The following is a 21,102-nucleotide window of genomic DNA, read 5'->3' as shown; positions in this document are numbered from 1 at the left end:
CTTTTCCATAGATTCTGTATATCAAAATGCTAGGCTTCCAGCAGTCTAAATCTCCAGGGGATGAGTACATTACATAGGTATTCCAAAAAACATATTTTAAAGTTAAAAGGTCAAAAATTCTAAAGAATAAGGCTTTTTTTTTCTGAGGAGGAAGATGCTTTGTCTATGGTCTTCTGACTCAAGGCCTACGCTTCTCCAGATTTCACAGATTAATCCGATGAGCACAGTCCACTGAGGGCTGATGGGGTGGAGAGAAAAATCATGCAGAAATCTTAAAGCTGCTTTGGGTGAGCGAAAAGGATAAGAGGTTTTTTTTCCAACCGTAAGTAATGTATTAAATACATTCCTGTCAATCAAGTGGATGTGCTGACAATGGGAGTCTTAGGTTGGGGTGAGAGGTAGAGTCAGTGACTCCAAAACTCTTGCTGGACTGAGCAATCCCCACCAATGTTAAATAGATAAAAGATTTGATTTGCCTTGGGTAGAGTCAGGCCCAAAGAAGACTTTTTCTTTGAAAACACCCTTCAAAAACCATCCCCTGGTCCAAAAAGACCTGTTTCCAGGGGTTTTTTTCCTTCAATGAAACTTTCCTTAAATTTGTCCCAAGGGCTGGAAAAACAGCACATCCCAGCAGCCTCTGTTCTGTTACCCAGTCAACAATCTTCACTGGGGGATGCACTCTGAATTCCTCTGAAGAGAAAAAGGGATGAGGTTTAGACAGGAGCAGTGATTGCCATGACAACAGGAGTGGATTAATAAGTGCTGTCCAGGATATTCCCAGTTGGTTTTGGACTCCAAGATTCTCAATGTGTCGAGCAAATTGTGCCCAATCACCTGCCACAGGAAGCTGGCTCCATCCTGCCTTAATAATGATAATAATAATAATAATAGCATTTATTAAGTGCTTACAATGTGCAAAGCACTGTTCTAAGCACTGGGGTAGATACAAGGTGATCAGGTTGTCCCACAGGGGGCTCACAGTCTTAATCCCCATTTTTACAGATGAGGTAACTGAGGCACAGAGAAGTTAAGTGACTGAATGTTATGAGATCATTTCCATTGGGTTTGTATAAGAGAAGGTGCATTGTTTTGACCTGGTCACAGATGTGTGTAGAGAAGCATGGAAAGAGCGAGGCCATGGGTTCAAATCCCGACTCCGCCAATTCTCAGCTGTGTGACTTTGGACAAATCACTTCACTTCTCTGGGCCTCAATTCCCTTATCTGTAAAATGGGGATTAAGACTGTGAGCCCCCCGTGGGACAACCTGATCACCTTGTAAACTCCCCAGCACTTAGAACAGTGCTTTGCACACTGTAAGTGCTTAATAAATGCCATTATTATTATTATTGTTATTATTATTATTATTTGGGTGCCACTGCACCCTCAGGATAAGCTAAGCAGTGATGGGAGAAAATCAGTGGAAGCTTAAGATGGTTGAGCTTGTGTTTGACTTCCTTACTCTGTGGTCTGCCTCCTTAATAGTATGCTTTTGATGCTAATCACAGCTGCAGCAATAAGTGGAGTCTAAGTACTTGAGGCTTTGAGTTTAGGTTCTGGGAAGCACAAACAATGGCAAAAATAACCCAAAAAGACCTAAATCTCTTTTCCAAAAGGACCAATCTTTGCCCAACCTGTAAATATGCCAGGGCAGGAACTAATGTTTGTATCTCTATTAGTATACAAGCACCTTGCCAGATTTCTGTTTTGCTTTTTTTTTTTACATTTTGTATCATTTCAGAAGATAATGTTTAAAGCAAAACAGAATCCAAGCAATAAAAGCTCCACTTTATCTGCAAAGAAAGCATCCAAACATTTATCTAACAGTGATTGTCTAATGAATTGTCTAATGAATCATCCAATCCAATTCCATTAACCATCATCAAGAAGAAAGGAGATCATGTCACACCCAAAAATGAAAACCACTCAATCAAAACACAGCTTTCATCAAGGAATGGTGGCTCACAATGGCCTGGTGCAAGTTTTCTCAAATGGACCTGACTTTATCAATCATGTATGTAGGTGGGATAAAAGGAATGCTTTGCTCTGGTTATCCCATCTAGACTGCCAATTGAGTGCTTGACTAACAAATCCTATGTATTAGTGGGGGCCATCATAGCATGCATGCATGGCTTACTTTGACTACTTTCCTGCAGTTTAGGTGAGTTTTGAATAACAGTGTATAGCATGGATTGCCAAAATATGTCATTAAAACCCTCTCTATTGACATGCACTGTCAAATACCAAAGGACAAAATTTCAAAAGGGTTAGACCCTTTTGAAATATTCAAACACATTTAATTTGAGGGTAAATTTTCTGGGGGAGAGAAAATAGGAATAGAGCCATCCCCTTATTTTACCAATTATGCCCTTTCAGGTTGGTTAAAGTCTTCATCCTTTCCAAGTTAGTTATTGTATTCATAGTAGGCTGTAAATTCCTCCATTAAATTGTAACCTTCTTCTGGACAGGTATCATGACTACCAGCTCTACTGTACTCTCCCAAGTTTTCGGAACTGAGCTCTTCACAAAGCAAGCGCTCAAATCAATCACTTTTTGATTGGTATTTATGAAGTGCACACTGTTTACTAAGTACTGGGCTATGTGCTGAGATAGATACAAGGTAATTGGGTCACCCTAAGTTCCTGTCCCACAAGAGGTTCACCATTTGGGATGGCCACTGGTGTCACTCACAAGTTTTAGACTACCCATTTGCCAACCCCTGCTTTGTTCAGATTAGGTGATGTAATGTCCTGGCTTTGTAAAGAACCTTTCCCAGAAATCTAGAAGGCCTGGAGAAGGTCTCTTACATCTTTATTGGTACAGAAGTGCAGTTTTCCCCTTGGGGCGCCTGTGAATTTGGGTTCCACTCCTGAGTTATGAGACTAGACAGTAAGAGCTAAGGGAGGTGCTCGGTTCTGAAAATAAAAATACCAGACACAAAGGTGGCCGATTTACTCAAACAGTTTTGGAATGTTTAGCTGGAATTCACCCCATCTGCTTTATAGAATTTCTGGTATTCCTGATTGAGTTGGTTCAGACGGTTGCTATTTCACTTCCTTTCCATTTTGTGCCCCTAGATCAATTTGAGAAGACAAAAAACTAAAGAAATAATAAAAATAGCCATGCCCTCAAAGTTACCCATCCTGTTGTGTATTCTGATCTGTTCTAACTTTACTGAAATTGGGTCTTGCAGTGCTCTGTTTGAATGTTTTAAACCAGAATAAAACCCAAAAGAGCAAATAAACATTTTCCACATTTCATCCATTCCTTTTCCCTTTCTTTCAGATCTTTGCCTGATGAGTCATTTGCTCCTAATTTCAATATAAGCAGGTGCCTACAATAATCAATTCATTGATACATGCTCTCATTTCTAAGGCATGTTTGCATTCAAGCAAGAAGCATTTCTTCTTTAAAAATGGTGGGAGGTAAAAACTAAAGCCAAAAGGATAAAGAAAGCTTCATTGGCATGTCACAGAGAGCAGTTTAAATTCTGAAGGCAGATTTGGGGAGATAATTCCTAGTTCATTTCTGAGATAAAGACCTGTTTTCAGAGGGTGGGGTGGGGGTGGGGTGGAACCAAAAAAACATGCTTTTGTTGCAAAAGAAAAGATAAAAGCCCTACAGGTTTTATTGCATAAACAGCTCATTCTCTCTCTTTTCCTGAAGCACAATTTTTGAAGTGAAAAATAGCAATTTTAAAAGCTGTGTTGTGCTTCAAGAAATGAAGGCAAATATCTTCTCTTGCAAATCACCATTTGTAACCTGGGTTGTATTAACTCAAGGTTGAATTCCACGATGCATGTGGTGGTGTTACTAGGCAACAATATGAGGCGTCAACACACACCAAGGGTTTAGCACTAAGTATGACAGCTTCTGATGGCAAAGTGAAATTATTTTGTGAAATTAGAACTTTGGGAAAAAAAAGTTCTCTTGGCATTTGTTCAGATTGCATTTGGGAAAATAAGGAACCCAGGTATAATAAAAAAATTAATGAGGACAAAATTAAAACTAATATGAGTAAGCATATGGAATTTGCTACCACAGGGAGTATGTAAGCTGAAAATATTAGTAGGCTCAAGTGGGAATTGGATAAACTCATGGAGAAGTCACCCACAGTTAACCACAGAGAAGTTAACTGATGACAGATGCTACATGAGTAAATATTATCTCAGTGTCCAAGACCACAGCCATCACACAAATGAGTGTTGAGTTGATTCCGCTAGCATACTATTGTCACTTTTGGACCCAGAATGGTCTGCTTTTTTTGTCCCAATAATACCATTTCTCAAGTTCTTTAGACCTAAACGTTAATATAATTTTCTTTTAAAGCTGCGAGAATAATAAAAAAAAATATATTTACTTAGTGCCAAATACTGTCCTAAGCACTGGAGTATATACATACATGTAGATCGGACACAGTCCCTGAGCAACATAGGGCATTCATTTATTTTCTATCTATACGTGCATTTAAATATATCATTTTAAAATGTATTCAACGAATTTTCAGAGTTCTCTCTATGAAGAAAGAGTACCCCAGAGTCAGATGTTACCACTGAAATTGTGATTTTTATTGGTGTACAGAGGTGTTAAGACCAAAGAGTAACTAACTTGGCTATCTATTGCTCTATGCTCCATTGTTGCATATGTTACCTTTAGTGTCTGATTCAATTTTAATATTTTCCTTATGGGGAACATTTCTGCTCCAAGGCAATTACCCCATTTCTAATCATTGTTCCCTGGACTTACCTTTCAGATGCTCTGTCTCCCAGCTGCAACTGATAATCCATAACATTTGAGTCTGGCTTCATTATATGCTCAAATAATTTCTTCTGTACCTCTTTCTATAATTTTCCCCTTTCAGCCTTCCACAGGGTATTGCTTGGGTATCCCATGGTATTCCATTCTCCTCATATGTCATGCTAAGCCATGGCATCATGTGACAAGCATTGTGTGGAAGGTGATAGCCTAATCATGCCCCCAGGACCTCACCATTTGTGATTCTGCCTTTTCATTTGTTGTTCTGTTGTTGAAATTACTACAGAAGTCAGATGTGACATAATAATAATAATGATGGCATTTATTAAGCGCTTACTATGTGCAAGGCACTGTTCTTAGCACTGGGGAGGTTACAAGGTGATCAGATTGTCCCATGGGGTGCTCAGTCTTAATCCCCATTTTACAGATGAGGTAACTGAGGCACAGAGCAGTTAAGTGACTTGCCCAAAGTCGCACAGCTGAGAATTGGCAGAGCCGGGATTTGAACCCATGACATCTGACTCCAAAGCCCGTGCTCTTTCCACTAAGCCACGATGCTAGACTTGAGAAGGTATGGTTTGAGAAGCAGCATGACCTAGTGGAAAGAGCATGGGACTGAGAGTCAGAAGACCTGGGTTCTAATCACTCTGCCAATTGCTTGCTTTGTGACCTTAAGCAAGTCACTTAGCATCTCCATGCCTCCATCTCCTCAACTGCAACATGAGGATTAAATATCTGTTCCTCCTCGTACTTAGGCTGTGAGCCCCATGTGGGACAGGGACTGTATCCAATCTGATATACTTGTACCTACCCCAATGCTTAGAACAGTGCTTGACCCAAAGTAAGCACCTAACAAATAACACAATGACATCTGTAATCAATGCAGGGCTCATAGTCATAATGAAGGTCTGAACTGTGATTGCCCTGATTCTGTTCTGAGTCTTAGTGCTCTGTTGGCCTCGCCCCTTATTTTTGAGTTTCCAAAAGGATTTCTTTTGTTTTTCCATCTTCTCATCTATCCTGGCAACCCAGGTAACAGAAATAGGTGATCACAGCCACCTCTGTGCTACTGATGTTGATTACTAAGTACTCAAGGTAGATTTTTCAGGTGCAGGCTGAGACAGGCTTCTTCAGGTTAATAGTCTGTACAGCTGAGTTGGTTCTAAAAAGCATTTCATAATTATCTTTGTGTCTTCTCGTGTGAATGCCTTCAGGGAGAAACTCTCTGAAGAAAACATAGTAATGTTTCTTATTTGGGTAAGCACTGCTCAGACATCAATTATTTAAAGGGCAGAGGAATGTCTTAATATCAGCAGGATGTGCGCTTAAGATGTTTTTTGCAGTAGTGGTGATGGTTAGCGCTGAACAATCCACACTCCCTCATCCAATCACTCCTTGCCCAGTGAGAAAAATTTGTTGGGGTGAACCAATGCAGCCTTGGGTTGCATCATGGGGCAGAATATTTCTAAGACCTCCGCAGCAGCAGTGGGCATCAGTCTTTCCCCACCCATGGTTAAGCCATCCTTCAGTTCGATGCTTAGTTTGGCTTCGTAAGGCCTTTTCCATTTTCTTGTGAAAATCAGGGGAAAAGCAATAAACAAAAAGTCCCACAAGGAATGGCAACCTCCACAAAAACAAAAAGAAAAGCCAGTATCCTCCACACTACTAGACAGACCCTCAGAGGTATGTATAAGTAGGGTTAGATGCTGCAAGGTGCAGAGTATCATTACCAGACTCATATCTCTGGGCATATTTAAAATCTAGCAATTGTATGATCAGAAATTATCACTTTGACGAAGAGAGGTTTCCATGTGCCAACCATGTCCATCTGACTCACCCAGTGATGAGATACCAACACCACACCCATACAATGATAATAATAATGATAACAATAATAAATTGTGGTATTTCTTAAGTATTTACTCCGTGTCATGCACTGTACTAAGCACTGCAGTGGATATAAGTAAATTTGGTTGGACACAGCCCCTGTCCCTCATGAGGCTCACAGTCTTACTCCCCATTTTACAGATGAGGAAAATGAAGCACAGAGAAGTGAAATGACTAGCCCAAGGTCACACAGCAGGATTGAGGTTGATTTGCAGCCCCTAATTTCCAACAGCTCAAATATACAAGAGTCCAGAAAAGTGTTGATTTTGAAAATTGACTCAATTTTCCCTTAATCCTTCACATCAATGCTGGATTTAAAGTTATTTATTTAGAAAACTGTATTTAAAGTTTTTTGGGTTTTTTTTAGAAACAAAACAACATTAAGAGAGAGACCTATATATACACAACATAATTGCATTTAAATTCATTATACTATATTTACAAGTGAAAGGACACATTTGAAATCAGAAGGCTAAGTGCAGCTTCTGTTTTCTATAAGGATCACTTCTCTCTCTTTTAGACTCCCTTGAAAACAGATTTCTTTTGTTAAGAATTCAGTCAGTCACACATGTGGAGAGTAATAAAACTGAAAATAGAATACAATGAATAAGGTCAGTAGCCAGTTATGTGCTTTCCTTTGGCAAGGTCAGATCTGTTTTTCTCACTCTGATTTTCTCTGGGGCCCCTCTATCTTTAGGATGAAGGTGGAAAGACACATTGAAAAGTAAGGCTTATTATGTGTTTAGTCAGGAAAAGGTATCATACTTGAAAAATCAGGTAAGACCTTGCAAAACTGAAGCTGCTCTAATCAGATATGCCAAAAAATGGACTCTGCTGAATAGAAGGATAAAACTTCACCTCAACAAGCAACTGTTTATCTTCTATGAGTCTTGTCGGCTTTTTGGTAAATTATGCTAAGAAAAGTATTGTGAGAGGATGCATTCTCAGTACCAGTGGAGCCCAGGGGAACCAATGTTTCAATTCAAGCATGTGGGAAAACTTGGGGTGGAGTGTCGAGGGAGGGGAGAAGGCTGTGAGCCCACTGTTGGGTAGGGACTGTCTCTATATGATGCCAGCTTGTACTTCCCAAGCGCTTAGTACAGTGCTCTGCACACAGTAAGTGCTCAATAAATATGATTGATTGATTAGAACACTGGGGGAGAAGACATTATGGAAGACAGCAGGAGTGGGATGAGGAAGAAGAGAGAAACGAAGGGGAACAGGAGGAAAGAGGTGAGAAAAGATGAAAGATGAAAAAGAAGGAGAAAAGGCACAAAAGAGAGAGAAAAGAAGAAGAGTGGGGCCAAGAAGATGGAAAAAGGATGCAGGGGAAAAGGAGGAGGGTAAGAGATAGGCAAGTTAAAGACTTATCTTTACCGCTCAGTTGTCACTATTATGGAGTTTCTCACAGCCTTAGGTGTCTGAGGTTGGGCTGGAGGTGCTCCTTTCAGCCCTGGCCACAGAAGCCTTTGAGGATAAGTTGTGGTTTATGGCTTTCTGGCCACCACAGGGGCACAAGATTCAAGAGCCTGCAAACTTGGAGCTTTGTGGGTGGCTATGGAGGCACTGTGGGATCTGGGGCCTTCTGGGTTCATGAGATTGTGGTGCTGGAGTTACCCCCCTGCCCTGGTCTCACAGGGCTCTAGGACTGGGTGTAAGAGGAACCTCCCTCCAAAGTCCAGGTTGAATGAGAGAAACCACAGCAGCCTCCTCACAGTGGATGACCACATGTGGAGCCGAGATGTGGATCACCTCGTGTTCCTTTCCAAAAAGGTGCCTTGACTAAAAAGGCATCAGTTGCACTTCAATGGGGTTGGCCCTATCCTTTGAAAGGGATGAGTCCTAGGCCCAGGACTCTTTGTGATCGAGTATCAAGCTCGATGACAGACATAGGAGTCTGGATAATTCTTAAGCTGCTTCACCCAAGAGTGGTTAGGCCAGGAGCTAGGCTTAGAGAGGAAAAAGGTTGGGAAATTGAGTTCAGACTAGGAGAACCCCCAAATTAGAGTAACAACCAAATGAACCTGCTCTAGCTTCCTTCTTAACCTAGGTACAGGTGGATCTTAAGGAAAGTAAGCAGAAGTACGTAGCCCAGCCAATAACCAACTTCTACGGCCACACCTCCCTTTGCTCGTAATAGTGATAATAATGATAATTATTATTATTAATAATAATACTAATAATTTTGGTATTTGTTAAGTGCTTACTATAAGCCAGGCACTGCACTAAGTACTGGGGGAGCTATAAGTCAATCAGGTTGGACACAGTTCCTGTCCCACTTGGGGCTCAGATTCTTAATCTCAATTTTAGGGGTAAGGTAACTAAAGCACAGAGAAGCTAAGTGACTTGCCCAAGGTCACACAGCAGGCAAGTGGCAGAGCCAGGATTAGAACCCAGGTCTTTCTAACTCCCAGTTCATACTCTACGCAGTAAGTCATGCTGCTTCTCACTCTTCCCTCAGGGGAATTTGATCCCATCCCCAAGGAGGCACGCTGTTGTTGAGTCACAGGAACCAACCACCTCAAGATGATAATGGGGTCAGGGGAGGTGTCAAGGAAGTGTACGACTAGGAGAGAGGGAATTTGGGGGCCCACCATTCAACAGTGTCCTGTCTCCAAAGGGTAAAATCCTGGCACTCCCCCAATTTACTGTTTTTTGTGGAGTCAGAAGAGAAGAGGGTGGAGTCAGAAGAGCATACATGCTTGGTGGGGTGAGGAACTGGTAATTTCAGCACACACACTGCCAAGCAGTTGACTGACACTCAGATGGAAATTTTGAAAGCAGGCGTGGAATGCATTCATCAGTATGGAGCATGTGCATGCAGAGAGCTACAGTTTGTTGGTCCTGAATACTTTCCTTGCCTGCAGCAGCTATAATGTTCAGAGCAGAAGAGAGATGAGAAGATATGGATATGAGAAAGGAGGGTTGTGCCAAAGACCTCACAGAACCAGAGGGCAAGACTACACCACATTATCAAGGACTGCACCAAACCAAGGTCAATGAGGTCTTTCCTGCTTAATGTTTTTCTTCTTGAAGAGGATCCAAGTCAGGTTCTTAAGTACTTTTTAAACAGGACTATTTCCACTTACCTACACTTTAACCAAATCCCATTCCTATTTCCCTGAACCAACCAAAAAGAAAATAATGGAACTGAGCTCCTATTTCATTCTAACATATAAAATACCTTGGGAAGATGGCATCCTAAAGTGTAAATGCATTCTTCATAATGCCAAATATACAATCTTTCAATTTTGAAGATTATGTCTTTGGTAGTGAGCTTGTTTTTTCCAATAGCACGGCCAAGTGTGCTGATTAGATGAATACAAGACTGGCAATTCCTTCTACACAACTTGAGTACTGTTGAATTTACAACCAATAATACTGTCACTACGCAATAGACCACATTTCATGTTTTCTTTGGTCAGAAAGAATCAATGCAACATTTTATAATGGTCAAATGCTCGTGTTGAGGTGAGAAAAATGATGACACACAAGAGACACACCAATGCCAGTTATTCAATAAAATGTCCATGCTTTACAGAGTAGGATAATAGAAATTCCCAAGGGAAAAAAAAAGGGTTGCATTTAAAAATGCCTAAAACATCCAGATATCACATTCCAAAAATACTTATTGATTCTACTCAAAGTGGAGGCACTGACAATTCATCACACAAATGCACTAAGATGGCTTAAGGTGATAGTAGCAAAATGACCATGGATTGGTAAATTGGCATTTTTCAATGCTAAAACAGATTAAAGCTTTACAAAATGATTTTCAAATGAAGTTTTTCTTGCTGCTTTGGGTTTAAACAACAGTAAAAATTTGGGAGCTATAAATCAGATTAAATTGAATACAAATCACTATTCTACTCCTCATCCGTGAATCCATCTAAATTCTACTCAAGCCTTCCAGTATCCATAACTTTCCCCTATGATAAACAATATCATGTAATAAAACTTTCTTCTAACTCGGCAAAATGTAATCTGTGATCATCGAAACCAACTTGAATCTCCTAAAACATTTATCTTTTCCCTCTAAATCTTTACACTTTCCACCTCCAGTCCACTTCCTTCGCTTTTGTGCATGTGCCACAGAGAGCTGCTGGCAGAAATCTAGATATTAGGCCCCTACCTCGGCTTAATTGACACTGTCCTCTAATGTTTCTCCTCCAATCCCACTAGCCACTCATTATCAATCTCATTCATGGGCTCCTCCTCTGCCTCCCACCCCTAAAACTGTGGGTGGCCCTCAAGGTTCCATTCTGCGTCCCCTTCTATACTCCATCATCAATCGTATTTATTGTATTGTATTTATTGTATTTCAATAAATCATCATCAATCATATTTACTCCATCTATATATACCCACTCCCTTGGAGAACTGATTTGCTGCATGGCTTCAACTACTACCTCTATGTGGATGATTCCCAAGTTACCCTAACTTGCACCCTTTATTCATCTGTTTATTCATCCTTTCGACACTTTATATTTGCACCACTCCAACCCCATAACACTTATGTACATATCTTTAAATTATATTTCAATTACATATTTATTCATATTAATGTCCATCTCCCCTGTAGACTGTAAGCTCGTTAGGGCAGGGAACATATCTAATCCTCTTATATTGTTACTCTCCTGATCACTTAGTACAGTTCTCTGCACATAGTAAGCACTCAACAAATATGATTGATTCTTCCATCCCAACCCCACAGTACTTATGTAAACATCCACTATTTATTTATATTAATGTATGTCCTCGACCCCCCAAACAGGGAAGGGAATGTGGGCAGGGAATGTGTCTTTTATACTGTGACATTGTACTTGCTCAAGAGCTTAGTACAGCACTGCGCACGCAATAAGTGCTCAAAAAATCCGATTGGTTATTATCCAATAACCTTCCCTCCGATAGCATTATCCTTTATGAATACTAAATAATCATATAGTCAAATTGACACACATTCCCATAGAGGTGTTGATAGTTTCCTTGTTCGTTTATCAAACAAGTTCAAACTTTACATGTTCACAATGAAGTGATGAGATTGAGGAAAACATATACATTTTTCTATGTCCATATCTTTAGTTACATGCCAGAATGTACACTTTTCACTACATAGTTAAAATCCATCAAAGATGCCTTCTAGACTAGAACACTTTCCCATATATCTGGAAAGTATTATTGCTTAGGAGGAAAGATAATCCAGAGTTAGATGTCACACGCACCATTTTTTTGGCATTCGGCTGCAAGTCATTACAGACCTATCACAGTGATCTCAAAGAGATTTTACCACACACTCAATCTTTTAAAGTGTTAATTTGTGTTGGGTATGTTATTTTTCCCTTTGTGATCACTTGGTATTGTCCTTTGAGGAGCGTGTATAAAATTCTAAAACATTATTACATTTGGGTTTGTCAAGCAGATAAAAGAAGATAATGGGTATCATTTTGAGGTATCCTCTAGCCTTTACGCTTTCTGTGGCCTAGGAATGTGTCTATCAACTCTGTTATAGTGTTCTCTCTCAAGCACTGCTTAGAGAAGCAGCGTGGCTCAGTGGAAAGAGCACAGGCTTTGGAGTCAGAGGTCATGGGTTCAAATCCCGGCTCCGCCAATTGTCACCTTGTGACTTTGGGCAAGTCACTTCACTTCTCTCTGCCTCAGTTCCCTCATCTGCAAAATGGGGATTAAGACTGTGAGCCCCCAGTGGGACAACCTGATCACCTTGTAACCTCCCCAGAACTTAGAATAGTGCTTTGCACATAGTAAGTGCTTAATAAATGCCATTATCATCATCATTATTATTATTATTATTACTGTTCTGCAAACAGTGCTTAATAATTATGACTGATAAATACTTTTACAAGACAAATTCAAAATTCTTAGGAATACACAGAAGCAAAACTCTCATATCTCCGAATCTTTAATATTAACTTTAAAAATTAGATTCCATTGTAAGCATGTTTTTGTGGACTAGAATCATCATGCAGCAATTTTAGATGAAATTTATCTTTTGTAATTCCAGCTTCTATTTTCCAATGAGCCCTTTAGTTTCTGCACTGAGGTTGATTGCAAGGAAAAACAAAAAACTGCTTTAAAGATCAACTACTCTCTAGTTTCAATTTCTGATCATTTGAAGCAGAAAATTATAGTTAATATAAATCATATTTAGTCTATCAATCAATGACATCTATTTTACTCTTTATTATTTGTAGAGCATTGAACTAAGCACTTGGAAGAGTACAATACAACAGAATTAGTGGACACGTTCCCTGCCCATGATGAGCTAATCAACAAATGGAAGTAGGGAGAAAGTTATATACCTAGTGAAAACAGGGAGACTGAACTAAGCCATTTCCTTGGAGTTGCCTGAGAAAAACTCAATTATCTTTTATAAAAGTTCAGGTAATTCGGCTAAACTTTTTTAACGAATCCTGGAATCTAACTATATGATCATTATGTCAAAGTCCATATAGTTAGCAACTATAACTAAAAACACCACTTAGTACTCAACCCATTAATTCACATATACAATATGCCACAAATGTTGGTGCTTTAGCTAAATTACAAAAGAAAGGATGTTGGCCTGCAAACTCTATTATTTGAGGCCTTGGGGGTCAAGTCCATTCTTATTTGCATAACATTCATTGTTCTGTGTGTGTGTGCATATGGATGTGTGTGACCCCACACCTGAATGGAGGTGTGGGGAGGAAGCAGTTGGGGGAAAGCAGTGTGAAATCTAACTTACAACATAAATAACAGGATGTCAGAGGGCTGGAAGTGCTCGAGACATCTACCTATGGAATATTCCTTTGGTCTCAAGTGTTTGCTTTTCCCGAGGTGATTTGGAGCAAAACCAGCTATTATCAAGGGAAATATCTTCAATAAATTAAATAAAAAAACACCTGGCCAAAGCATTCAGTTAATAAGGTACTGGGACTAAAACCTACATCTTCCAATTCCCAACTCCATTCTTTATCCTCTCAAAGTTTTATTTGTTTTACTATAGATGAAGATTTTATAGCCATCTGTATTAAGTTATTGCAAATCCCCTGTACACTGATTCACCTTTGATCCTACTGCAGTTGCATATGAAACCTTAACAAATTCAATAATAACGCAATATCACATCTGAAGTTATATCCTTGTACTTTTCCTAATTCCTGGTATAAAACACTAACCCCCCCCTTAACAATGATTAATGATTATAATAATTTAATGCCATCCTATGCTAGTAGTTCATTAAACATTCCCCAGTATGTGTCAATACATTATTCCTAAATTACTTCTTCTGAATCCAAATGAACTGTCCTGACCTATTTGGCAACTGGGATTTTAAATATCAATCACTAAGAAATAGCACATTTTACATATGTGTAAAGTTACAATTTAAAAATTCATCACGTTTAGAAAATCACGTTCACTACACACCATGTACTTCAGAGTGTTTTTTCCCTTCTGACTAAAGTTGTGATCTGCCATTTTTTTCATAATGTTTTCAAATGTGAGCCAAATATAAAGGGCAAAATGAGGATTCTTTGTTCTTGCCAAATGTCACAGTTGAGAGGTAAGTGTGTGTGGTCTAGTGGAAAGAGCAGGTGTCAAAGTGTGGCTCAGTGGAAAGAGCATGGGCTTGGGAGTGAGAGGTCATGCGTTGTAATCCCTGCTCGGCTGCTTGTCAGCTGTGTGACTTTGGGCAAGTCACTTCACTTCTCTGGGCCTCAGTTACCTCATCTGTAAAATGGGGATTAAGACTGTGAGCCCCATGTGGGACAACCTGATTACCTTGTATCCCCAGTGCTTAAAACAGTGCTTGGCACATAGTAAGTGCTTAACGAAAGCCATCATTATTATTATTAATCTCAGGTCCTTCACTTGTCTGCTGTGTGACCTTGGGGAAGTTGCTGAACATCTCTGGGTCTCAGTTACCTCATCTGTAAAATGGGGATTAAATCCTACTTCCTTCTTACAGTGGGACAGGGACTGTACAACTGGACTGTCTTGTATCTACCAGTATGTAGTTCAGCATTTGGCACACAGTAAGTGCTTCACACTATTAGAAACTACTCCAAGCCATTTAAAATGGACAAAACTCCGGCCATACTCATAACTCTGCCATACAAAACTCCCACTGAATCTAAAAGAAGTGCGTCTTGAATTATTCTGACATCATGCCTAAGACTCGGAAGGAAAAAACACCTAAAATCAATTGTAATAGTCTTGTGTACTTGCTATGCATTTACAAAACTCAAAAGAGCCTCATATCTTTTTAACAAGCAATATATGCTCATTCTTCTAAAACCCAGTAAATTACCAAAGTACCTGGCACTTTTTTCACATTTTTAAATTTGGAGCATGGATCTTGAAAGGACTTACTGCATTATTGACAAATAGGGAACAATTCTAAGATGCCACTGGCCTGTTCAGTCCTTCAGGCAGAGGCATGTCTGACATAGAATGCTCAAATAGTCTACATAACAGTGACTTAAGCACATGACTTAAAGACACTTCCAAAATGATCAGCATGTACAGTACTTTCAAACCTCAGAGCCAATGTGATCAGAAATGCCACATGTGACCTGAGCTTTCAGGAATCAGGGTGGGAAGGAAGGACCCAGACAGATTCCTAAGAATTACAGTGACACTACCACATTCTTTGGCCTAAGAATTACTTAAAGAGGGATTTCATTACCACATCACATCCAACCCCCAGAGGAGAACTCTCTGTACAATTTGGGCACAATGTTTCAGTTGGGATTTTCAAGGAAACCCGAAATTATGGTCTGCAGTCTTTCAAGGTTCATTTGTTACTCTAAAAGTCTAGCAGAAGGGTCCAAGTTCTCAACACTCTCTGGTCCTGGATGTGAGCTTGGTCTGTCCTGAAAATCTCAGTGTCGTGCCTCACTTTTGGCTAGTCAGTCCAGAAAACAGCATAGCTACTCTGGGCAAAGCAGTGAATGATGCTGATTTATTGAAAAGGGGAGAATTGTAGGATGGAGATTATGGAAAGTAGCAACAGAGACACCCTTGGGTTGGATGATCCACTAAGGCGTATGAAGGATATGTATTTAAATGGGCCAGTGTCCAGGAAAGGCAGTAGATTTTGAGGGAGTGTTGGTTAAACATTGGAGGAATTTGAGCAGTTGTGGGTTGGTCTTGCTTTTTTCAGCCCCTAGAGAGAACACTGCCTCTCTGTCCAGGTTTCCAGAGACAGAGAGATTATTAGTGTGGTCATGGAGATCAGAACATATGCTGGAGTGCCTGCTGCTGCCATCCTTGCTGCTCTCTGCTCCCAAGAATCGACCGTGACCCTGGCACTGAAGCCCAAACTTCTGGCTCAACTGGTAGCCCAGTTATCGAGGCAGGCAAGTATGCTCCATTGGAGGAGCACAGAGCATATCCCAGGGATACAGGGAGCATTTGATGGGAGCCCTGAGAATGGCTCAAAAAGGTTGGGGGACTTGAGGAGACTCCAGTCCAGAGATAAGCAAGAGTAACTCTGTTCTTCTCCAGCACAGGTCAGTCAGAGCACTGTACTAGGCGCTTGGGAGAGTACAACAATGTAACAGACATCTTCCCTGCCCACAGTGAGTTTACAATCTCGAGGGGAAGACAGACATTAATATAAACAAATGCAATATTTACCTAGGCATCACAGTTATACGCCCCCAGGCCTAGAATAGGAGAGAAATCCCCTGCTCTCATCCCTGCTACTAAGGCACCTGCATTTTCATACTCAGTTTAACTCATAAAAATGCCAAGAAACATAAACCTCAAAGGCCTAGTTTTCAAACAGCTGCTTTTTTTGATAGGCAGGAAAACTAGATCATGGTGGATTGATAAAATACCTATTGATGAAGGATAACCTATATCTGGGAGCCTAGTGGCCTGAATATTAAATTTGTTGTTCACTACCTTAGCTTCGTTAAAACAGCACTTCTATTCCATAAAGAACAGAGACAGAGCAATAACCCCTTAACCACCACACCAGCTGGCTTCTCTGAATTTCTTAAATTAGGAAAACATATTTGAACTTTTCTTCTTTAGAAGCCCAGAAAAAAGGAGGGGACATTTCCATTTTAGTTGACATAGCTTAATTTTTGGAAAGTAAAACCCTCCAGTTACTCATTGTTATGAGAAACCAGTCCATGCTGACAACTGTTCTGTGATAAAGAAAAGGAGGTTCTTGGACACCTGTCTGCTGTCTAGAGAAAATACCTTTTTCTCCTATTCATCTTCACATTCATCTCTCTATGTCAAGAAAGAAAACATGAGCGCATCTGTTACTATAGTGATAAGACCATAAAATTATTTTATAAAAGGAAAAAAAAGTCACCACTGAAAGAGTTGATTTGTCAGGTGCTTCAGGATGCAAAATGTTTGCCTTTTGCTCTTACAGAAGATATATCTCTGGGCGGAGTGAATCCCTGACTCTAGTGTGGTCTGAAAATGACCAAACATATCACCGCATGCAATGCAAGCCAGTCAAGCAATCTCATGTGTTTGTAAAGCAAAAGACCAGCATAAAAACAAAAACAAGTCAGGAAGGAACTTACTGTAGTTGATTTCTTTCTCACTGCTTGTTAAATACCTTGAGATTCAGTGTGTAGGTCCCTTAAATACAGCACTGAAAATTTCTGAATTGTAGATGTAACCGGCATTCATAGATTAGGAAATACGATGAGAATCCATTATATGTTGCTTCTGAGAAACAACTGAAATCACCAACTTATTATTATTTATTTTTACCATATTTATCTACACGGTGTGATTGCCTTACCCCACCGAATCCTTTATATTCTTTCCCTCCCAAAGCATCTAGATATGATGCTGCCTCCATGGCACCAGCCTGTAAGGAACACAGCGGAGTTGTGGTATTGTCCCTTCTCTGCAGCTACTGAACGCAGACAGACAGGTAAAACAGATGCACAGGGTGAAGAAAACAAAAATGAAGTTCAACAGCTCCCAATTTTCTCCTCATGCAAACTCACAAACTGCCTGGGACACGAACCATCTGTCCCAAATCAAATACGTGTTTCAGAAAAAAAAAACCATCAGGAAAGCAAGACAATTCAAGTGAAATCGATTTACCTGCTAAACTGCCAGGTCTCTGCAAAGTAGCAGTGGCATAGAGTTCCTGGGAATGCTTGCCGTACTGATCTGACGTGTGGACTAGACGTTTGGTAGGAGAGAGGGTGGCGTAAGTGCCGATGGTTGAGCTCAGCTGATGTATCGGTGAGGATGAAATATTGGACTGAATGGTTGGTGGAGAGGTCACCCGGATTGGGGAAGGAGAAAGTCCAGCTGAAGACACAACGATATTGATGGGAGAGCTGGTGCTATACGATTTGGCTAGCCGGCTCGGAGACTGCTTAGGAGAGGAGACCCGCTGCGTGGTGTTATATCCGGTGCTCTCGGAGGCCGAGCCCACCCGCTGGAGCTTGGTGGGCGAGCCTACCTGCTGCATGGACAAGGGAGAGCTCACTCTCTGTGCTGGCAGAGTAGAGCTGGAATAATAAAGTGCTGAAGAATGCTGGGAGTCAGGCAAATGGAACGCACTCCCATGGCTCTGCACAAAGGACTCTCTTGACTGAGAGGCAGCATGTGATTGAGAAGGGTCCGATCCAGCTAAATGGGCTGCTCGGCTAGTTGCGCCCTGTAGTCGACACAGAGAGGGGGTGAAGGGAAGAGAGGAAGAGGGAGCGAGAGAGAGAGAGAGAGAGGAGAGAGAAAAAAAAACATAAGCAGGACACAAGAAAACACTTTGCCATATCACTTTAACATCTGAATCTCCAGCTCCCAGGAGGAAAACGTAAATCCTAAATCGGGATAAACCAAATGTTTGTAGGAAGGGAGGGAGCATATTTCATAGCCTGCTAAGGAATTTGAATTGGGAGTTTGAAATAGGAAAATAAAACAGTCCACAAACCGAGGCCCCCGAATTGAGAAGTGATGCAAAGGCAAAATTATCCGTAGATAACTGTGCCCTTTGCACTGAAACAGAACAAGTTATTCCTATCTCGATTTTAAATGACTCTTTCTACGTATTCATCTGTTTTCTTTTTAAAAGGAACACGAACAAGAAACGAGCAGTAAACTTCAGGGATAGTTTTCCTCAGAAAAAATTATATCTTTTAAATCGGCTACGCTGTTTACTCTTCAACAGAAAACCTCAAGAATGAATATACTTCTTAGAATGTATTTTGCTATTAAAGAACCCTTGAAAAAAGTAAAATGAAAACTTATAATATCAAAAAACTGCAAGAAAAATCAGGAAATCGTGACATAAAAAGGGGGGGAAAAGAACACACTTCCTGAGCTTTGAGAACCCAGCTCCACATCTTTCCAAGCTTGTGTATACCACTGTGTCTCCTTCTCTCCTACTTGCTCTCTTTTTTAAGGGTCCCCTGCAGCTGTGTCTTTAGATTGAAAGCCAGTCGCCTCTTATTTATTTACAATGACACAAAAGAAAATGAGATCCAGGGTGGAGTTGTGGAGAAGAATCAGAGGGGAAGCACTTTCCTTGAATCCAGTCCAGAGAAAAAATTTGCATGTGAATGGAAACAGTAAATTGTCAGCCGCTTCTGTGCTGGAGGACTTAGATCTTCGTAGTCTAGAGTGAACATTTTCCTTAAGAGAAGGAGGGAGAGGAGAGAACGAGAAAGGCGAGCGGGCAGGGAGAGGGAGAGAAAGAATCCTCAGCAGATGCTTCCTATTAAAAATTTCAATTATGCACTGAGTCCCATCTGGAATGGCAAAGAATAGACTGAACTCTTATCATCACACATAGACAACATTTAAAATTTTATCAGGGCTCGAGAGATCAACTGTGGCTGTTAATCTGGTAACATTAAAATCCCCTAATATCAGCACCCTGGAGGGAAAAGTAGCTGAGCACTCTATTGAAATTATTTTGCCAGTTTCAGATTCCTTTTTTCTTTTGTTTCTATCACACTGGATCTAGATTAATGCTTAAATCGCTGTATACATAACAGGTCACTTGGTAGCCTCAGGAACATAAATCTGAACCCCAGATGATGGTCAGGGCTGGCCAAATTGTCTTCTGGGAAAGAGCTGTCAACCTTTATCTAGGAGAGTTGGTCTCAGTAGTACAACTTATTAAGTGCTGAGTACAGAGTATCGCACTAAGTTCCAGGAAAGAAGACCTTGGATGGGGAAAGACAAGGTTATTGATCCTCAAAGGGCTCACAATCTAACAGCAAGATGGGCAGAGGGTTGGCAACAGACACATAAGGAGAGGTGAAACAAAAATACTGGTATTGGTTAAGTGCTTACTATGTGCCGGTCACTGTACTAAACTCTGGCGTAGATACAAGAAAATCAGTTTGGACACAGTCCATGTCCCACATCGGGCTCACAGTCTTTATCTCTATTTTATAGCTGAGGTTAGGCTCAGAGAAGTTAAGTGACTTTCCCAAGGACACACAGCAGACAAGAAGCAGTGTGGGCTAATGGACAGAGCACAGGCCTGGGAAAGTACAGCCCAGCAAACTGTTTGATGATGTTTTTGTTTTTCTCCCCCTTTACCTAAATAGAAATATTTACTTTAAAAATCAGATAGTCTAGTTGAACTGAAACTAAAATAACACTGGTGGGTGGGGGGGGGGGGGAAGGATCAGGATGCATTGCTAAGGGTCACAGTTTTGGTTTGAAGGTTGGGTTTAAAGGCAGTCAGTAGAAGCCCAGTTGTCTTCCTAAAGCACATTTGGGGTTCTAATCCCAGCTCTACCACTTGCCTGCTGTGTGACCTTGGGCAAGTCACTTAACTTCTCTGTGCCTCAGTTACCTCACCTGTAAAATGGAGATTGAGACTGTGAGTCCCATGCGGGACAGCAACTCTGTCCAACCTGACAAACTTGTATCCACCCCAGAGTTTGGTAAAGTGCTTAGTAACACTTAAAATGCCAGTAATTTTGTGTCATGTTTTCTTATGTGTCTGTTGCCAACCCTCTGTCAACCTTGCTCTTAGATTGTGAGTACTTGAGGGTAAAGAACCTTGTCTTGCTCATCCAGGTTCTTCTTTCCCAGGACTTAGTGCACTGCTTTGTTTACAGAACTCAATAAACATTGCCCAGAGCCAGGGTTACTGAGCCTCCTGACTTGTGCAGATTTTCCCCTCACTTAATAATAATAATAATGACATTTATTAAGTGCTTACTACGTGCAAAGCACTGTTCTAAGCACTAGGGAGGTTACAAGAAGCAGCGTGGCTCAGTGGAAAGGTCAGAGGTCACGGGTTCAAACCCCAGCTCCGCCAATTGTCAGCTGTGTGACTTTGGACAAGTCACTTCACTGGGCCTCAGTTACCTCATCTGTAAAATGGGGAGTAAGACTGTGAGCTCCCCATGGGACAACCTGATCACCTTGTAGCCTCCCCAGCGCTTAGAAAAGTGCTTTGCACATAGTAAGCGCTTAATAAATGCCATCATTATTATTATTATCAAGTT

General features: G+C 40.7%; 1 protein-coding gene across 3 annotated transcripts in view; it reads right to left on the bottom strand.

The window, feature by feature from the left end:
- Window positions 1–21,102, bottom strand: part of CTNND2 (catenin delta 2) — a 483,758-nt gene that overhangs the window by 213,994 nt on the left and 248,662 nt on the right. For all 3 annotated transcript variants that reach the window (XM_038770310.1, XM_038770311.1, XM_038770312.1), the window contains one exon: window positions 17,726–18,290. In XM_038770310.1, the coding sequence (XP_038626238.1) occupies window positions 17,726–18,290 (565 nt within the window). The remainder of the gene's footprint in view (window positions 1–17,725; window positions 18,291–21,102) is intronic.

The sequence above is a fragment of the Tachyglossus aculeatus genome, chromosome X3 (assembly GCF_015852505.1).
Source record: "Tachyglossus aculeatus isolate mTacAcu1 chromosome X3, mTacAcu1.pri, whole genome shotgun sequence".
Classification (NCBI taxonomy): Eukaryota; Metazoa; Chordata; class Mammalia; order Monotremata; family Tachyglossidae; genus Tachyglossus; species Tachyglossus aculeatus.
The sequence above is the reverse complement of the archived record's forward strand: the minus strand, read 5'-3'. Positions and strand labels throughout refer to the sequence as shown.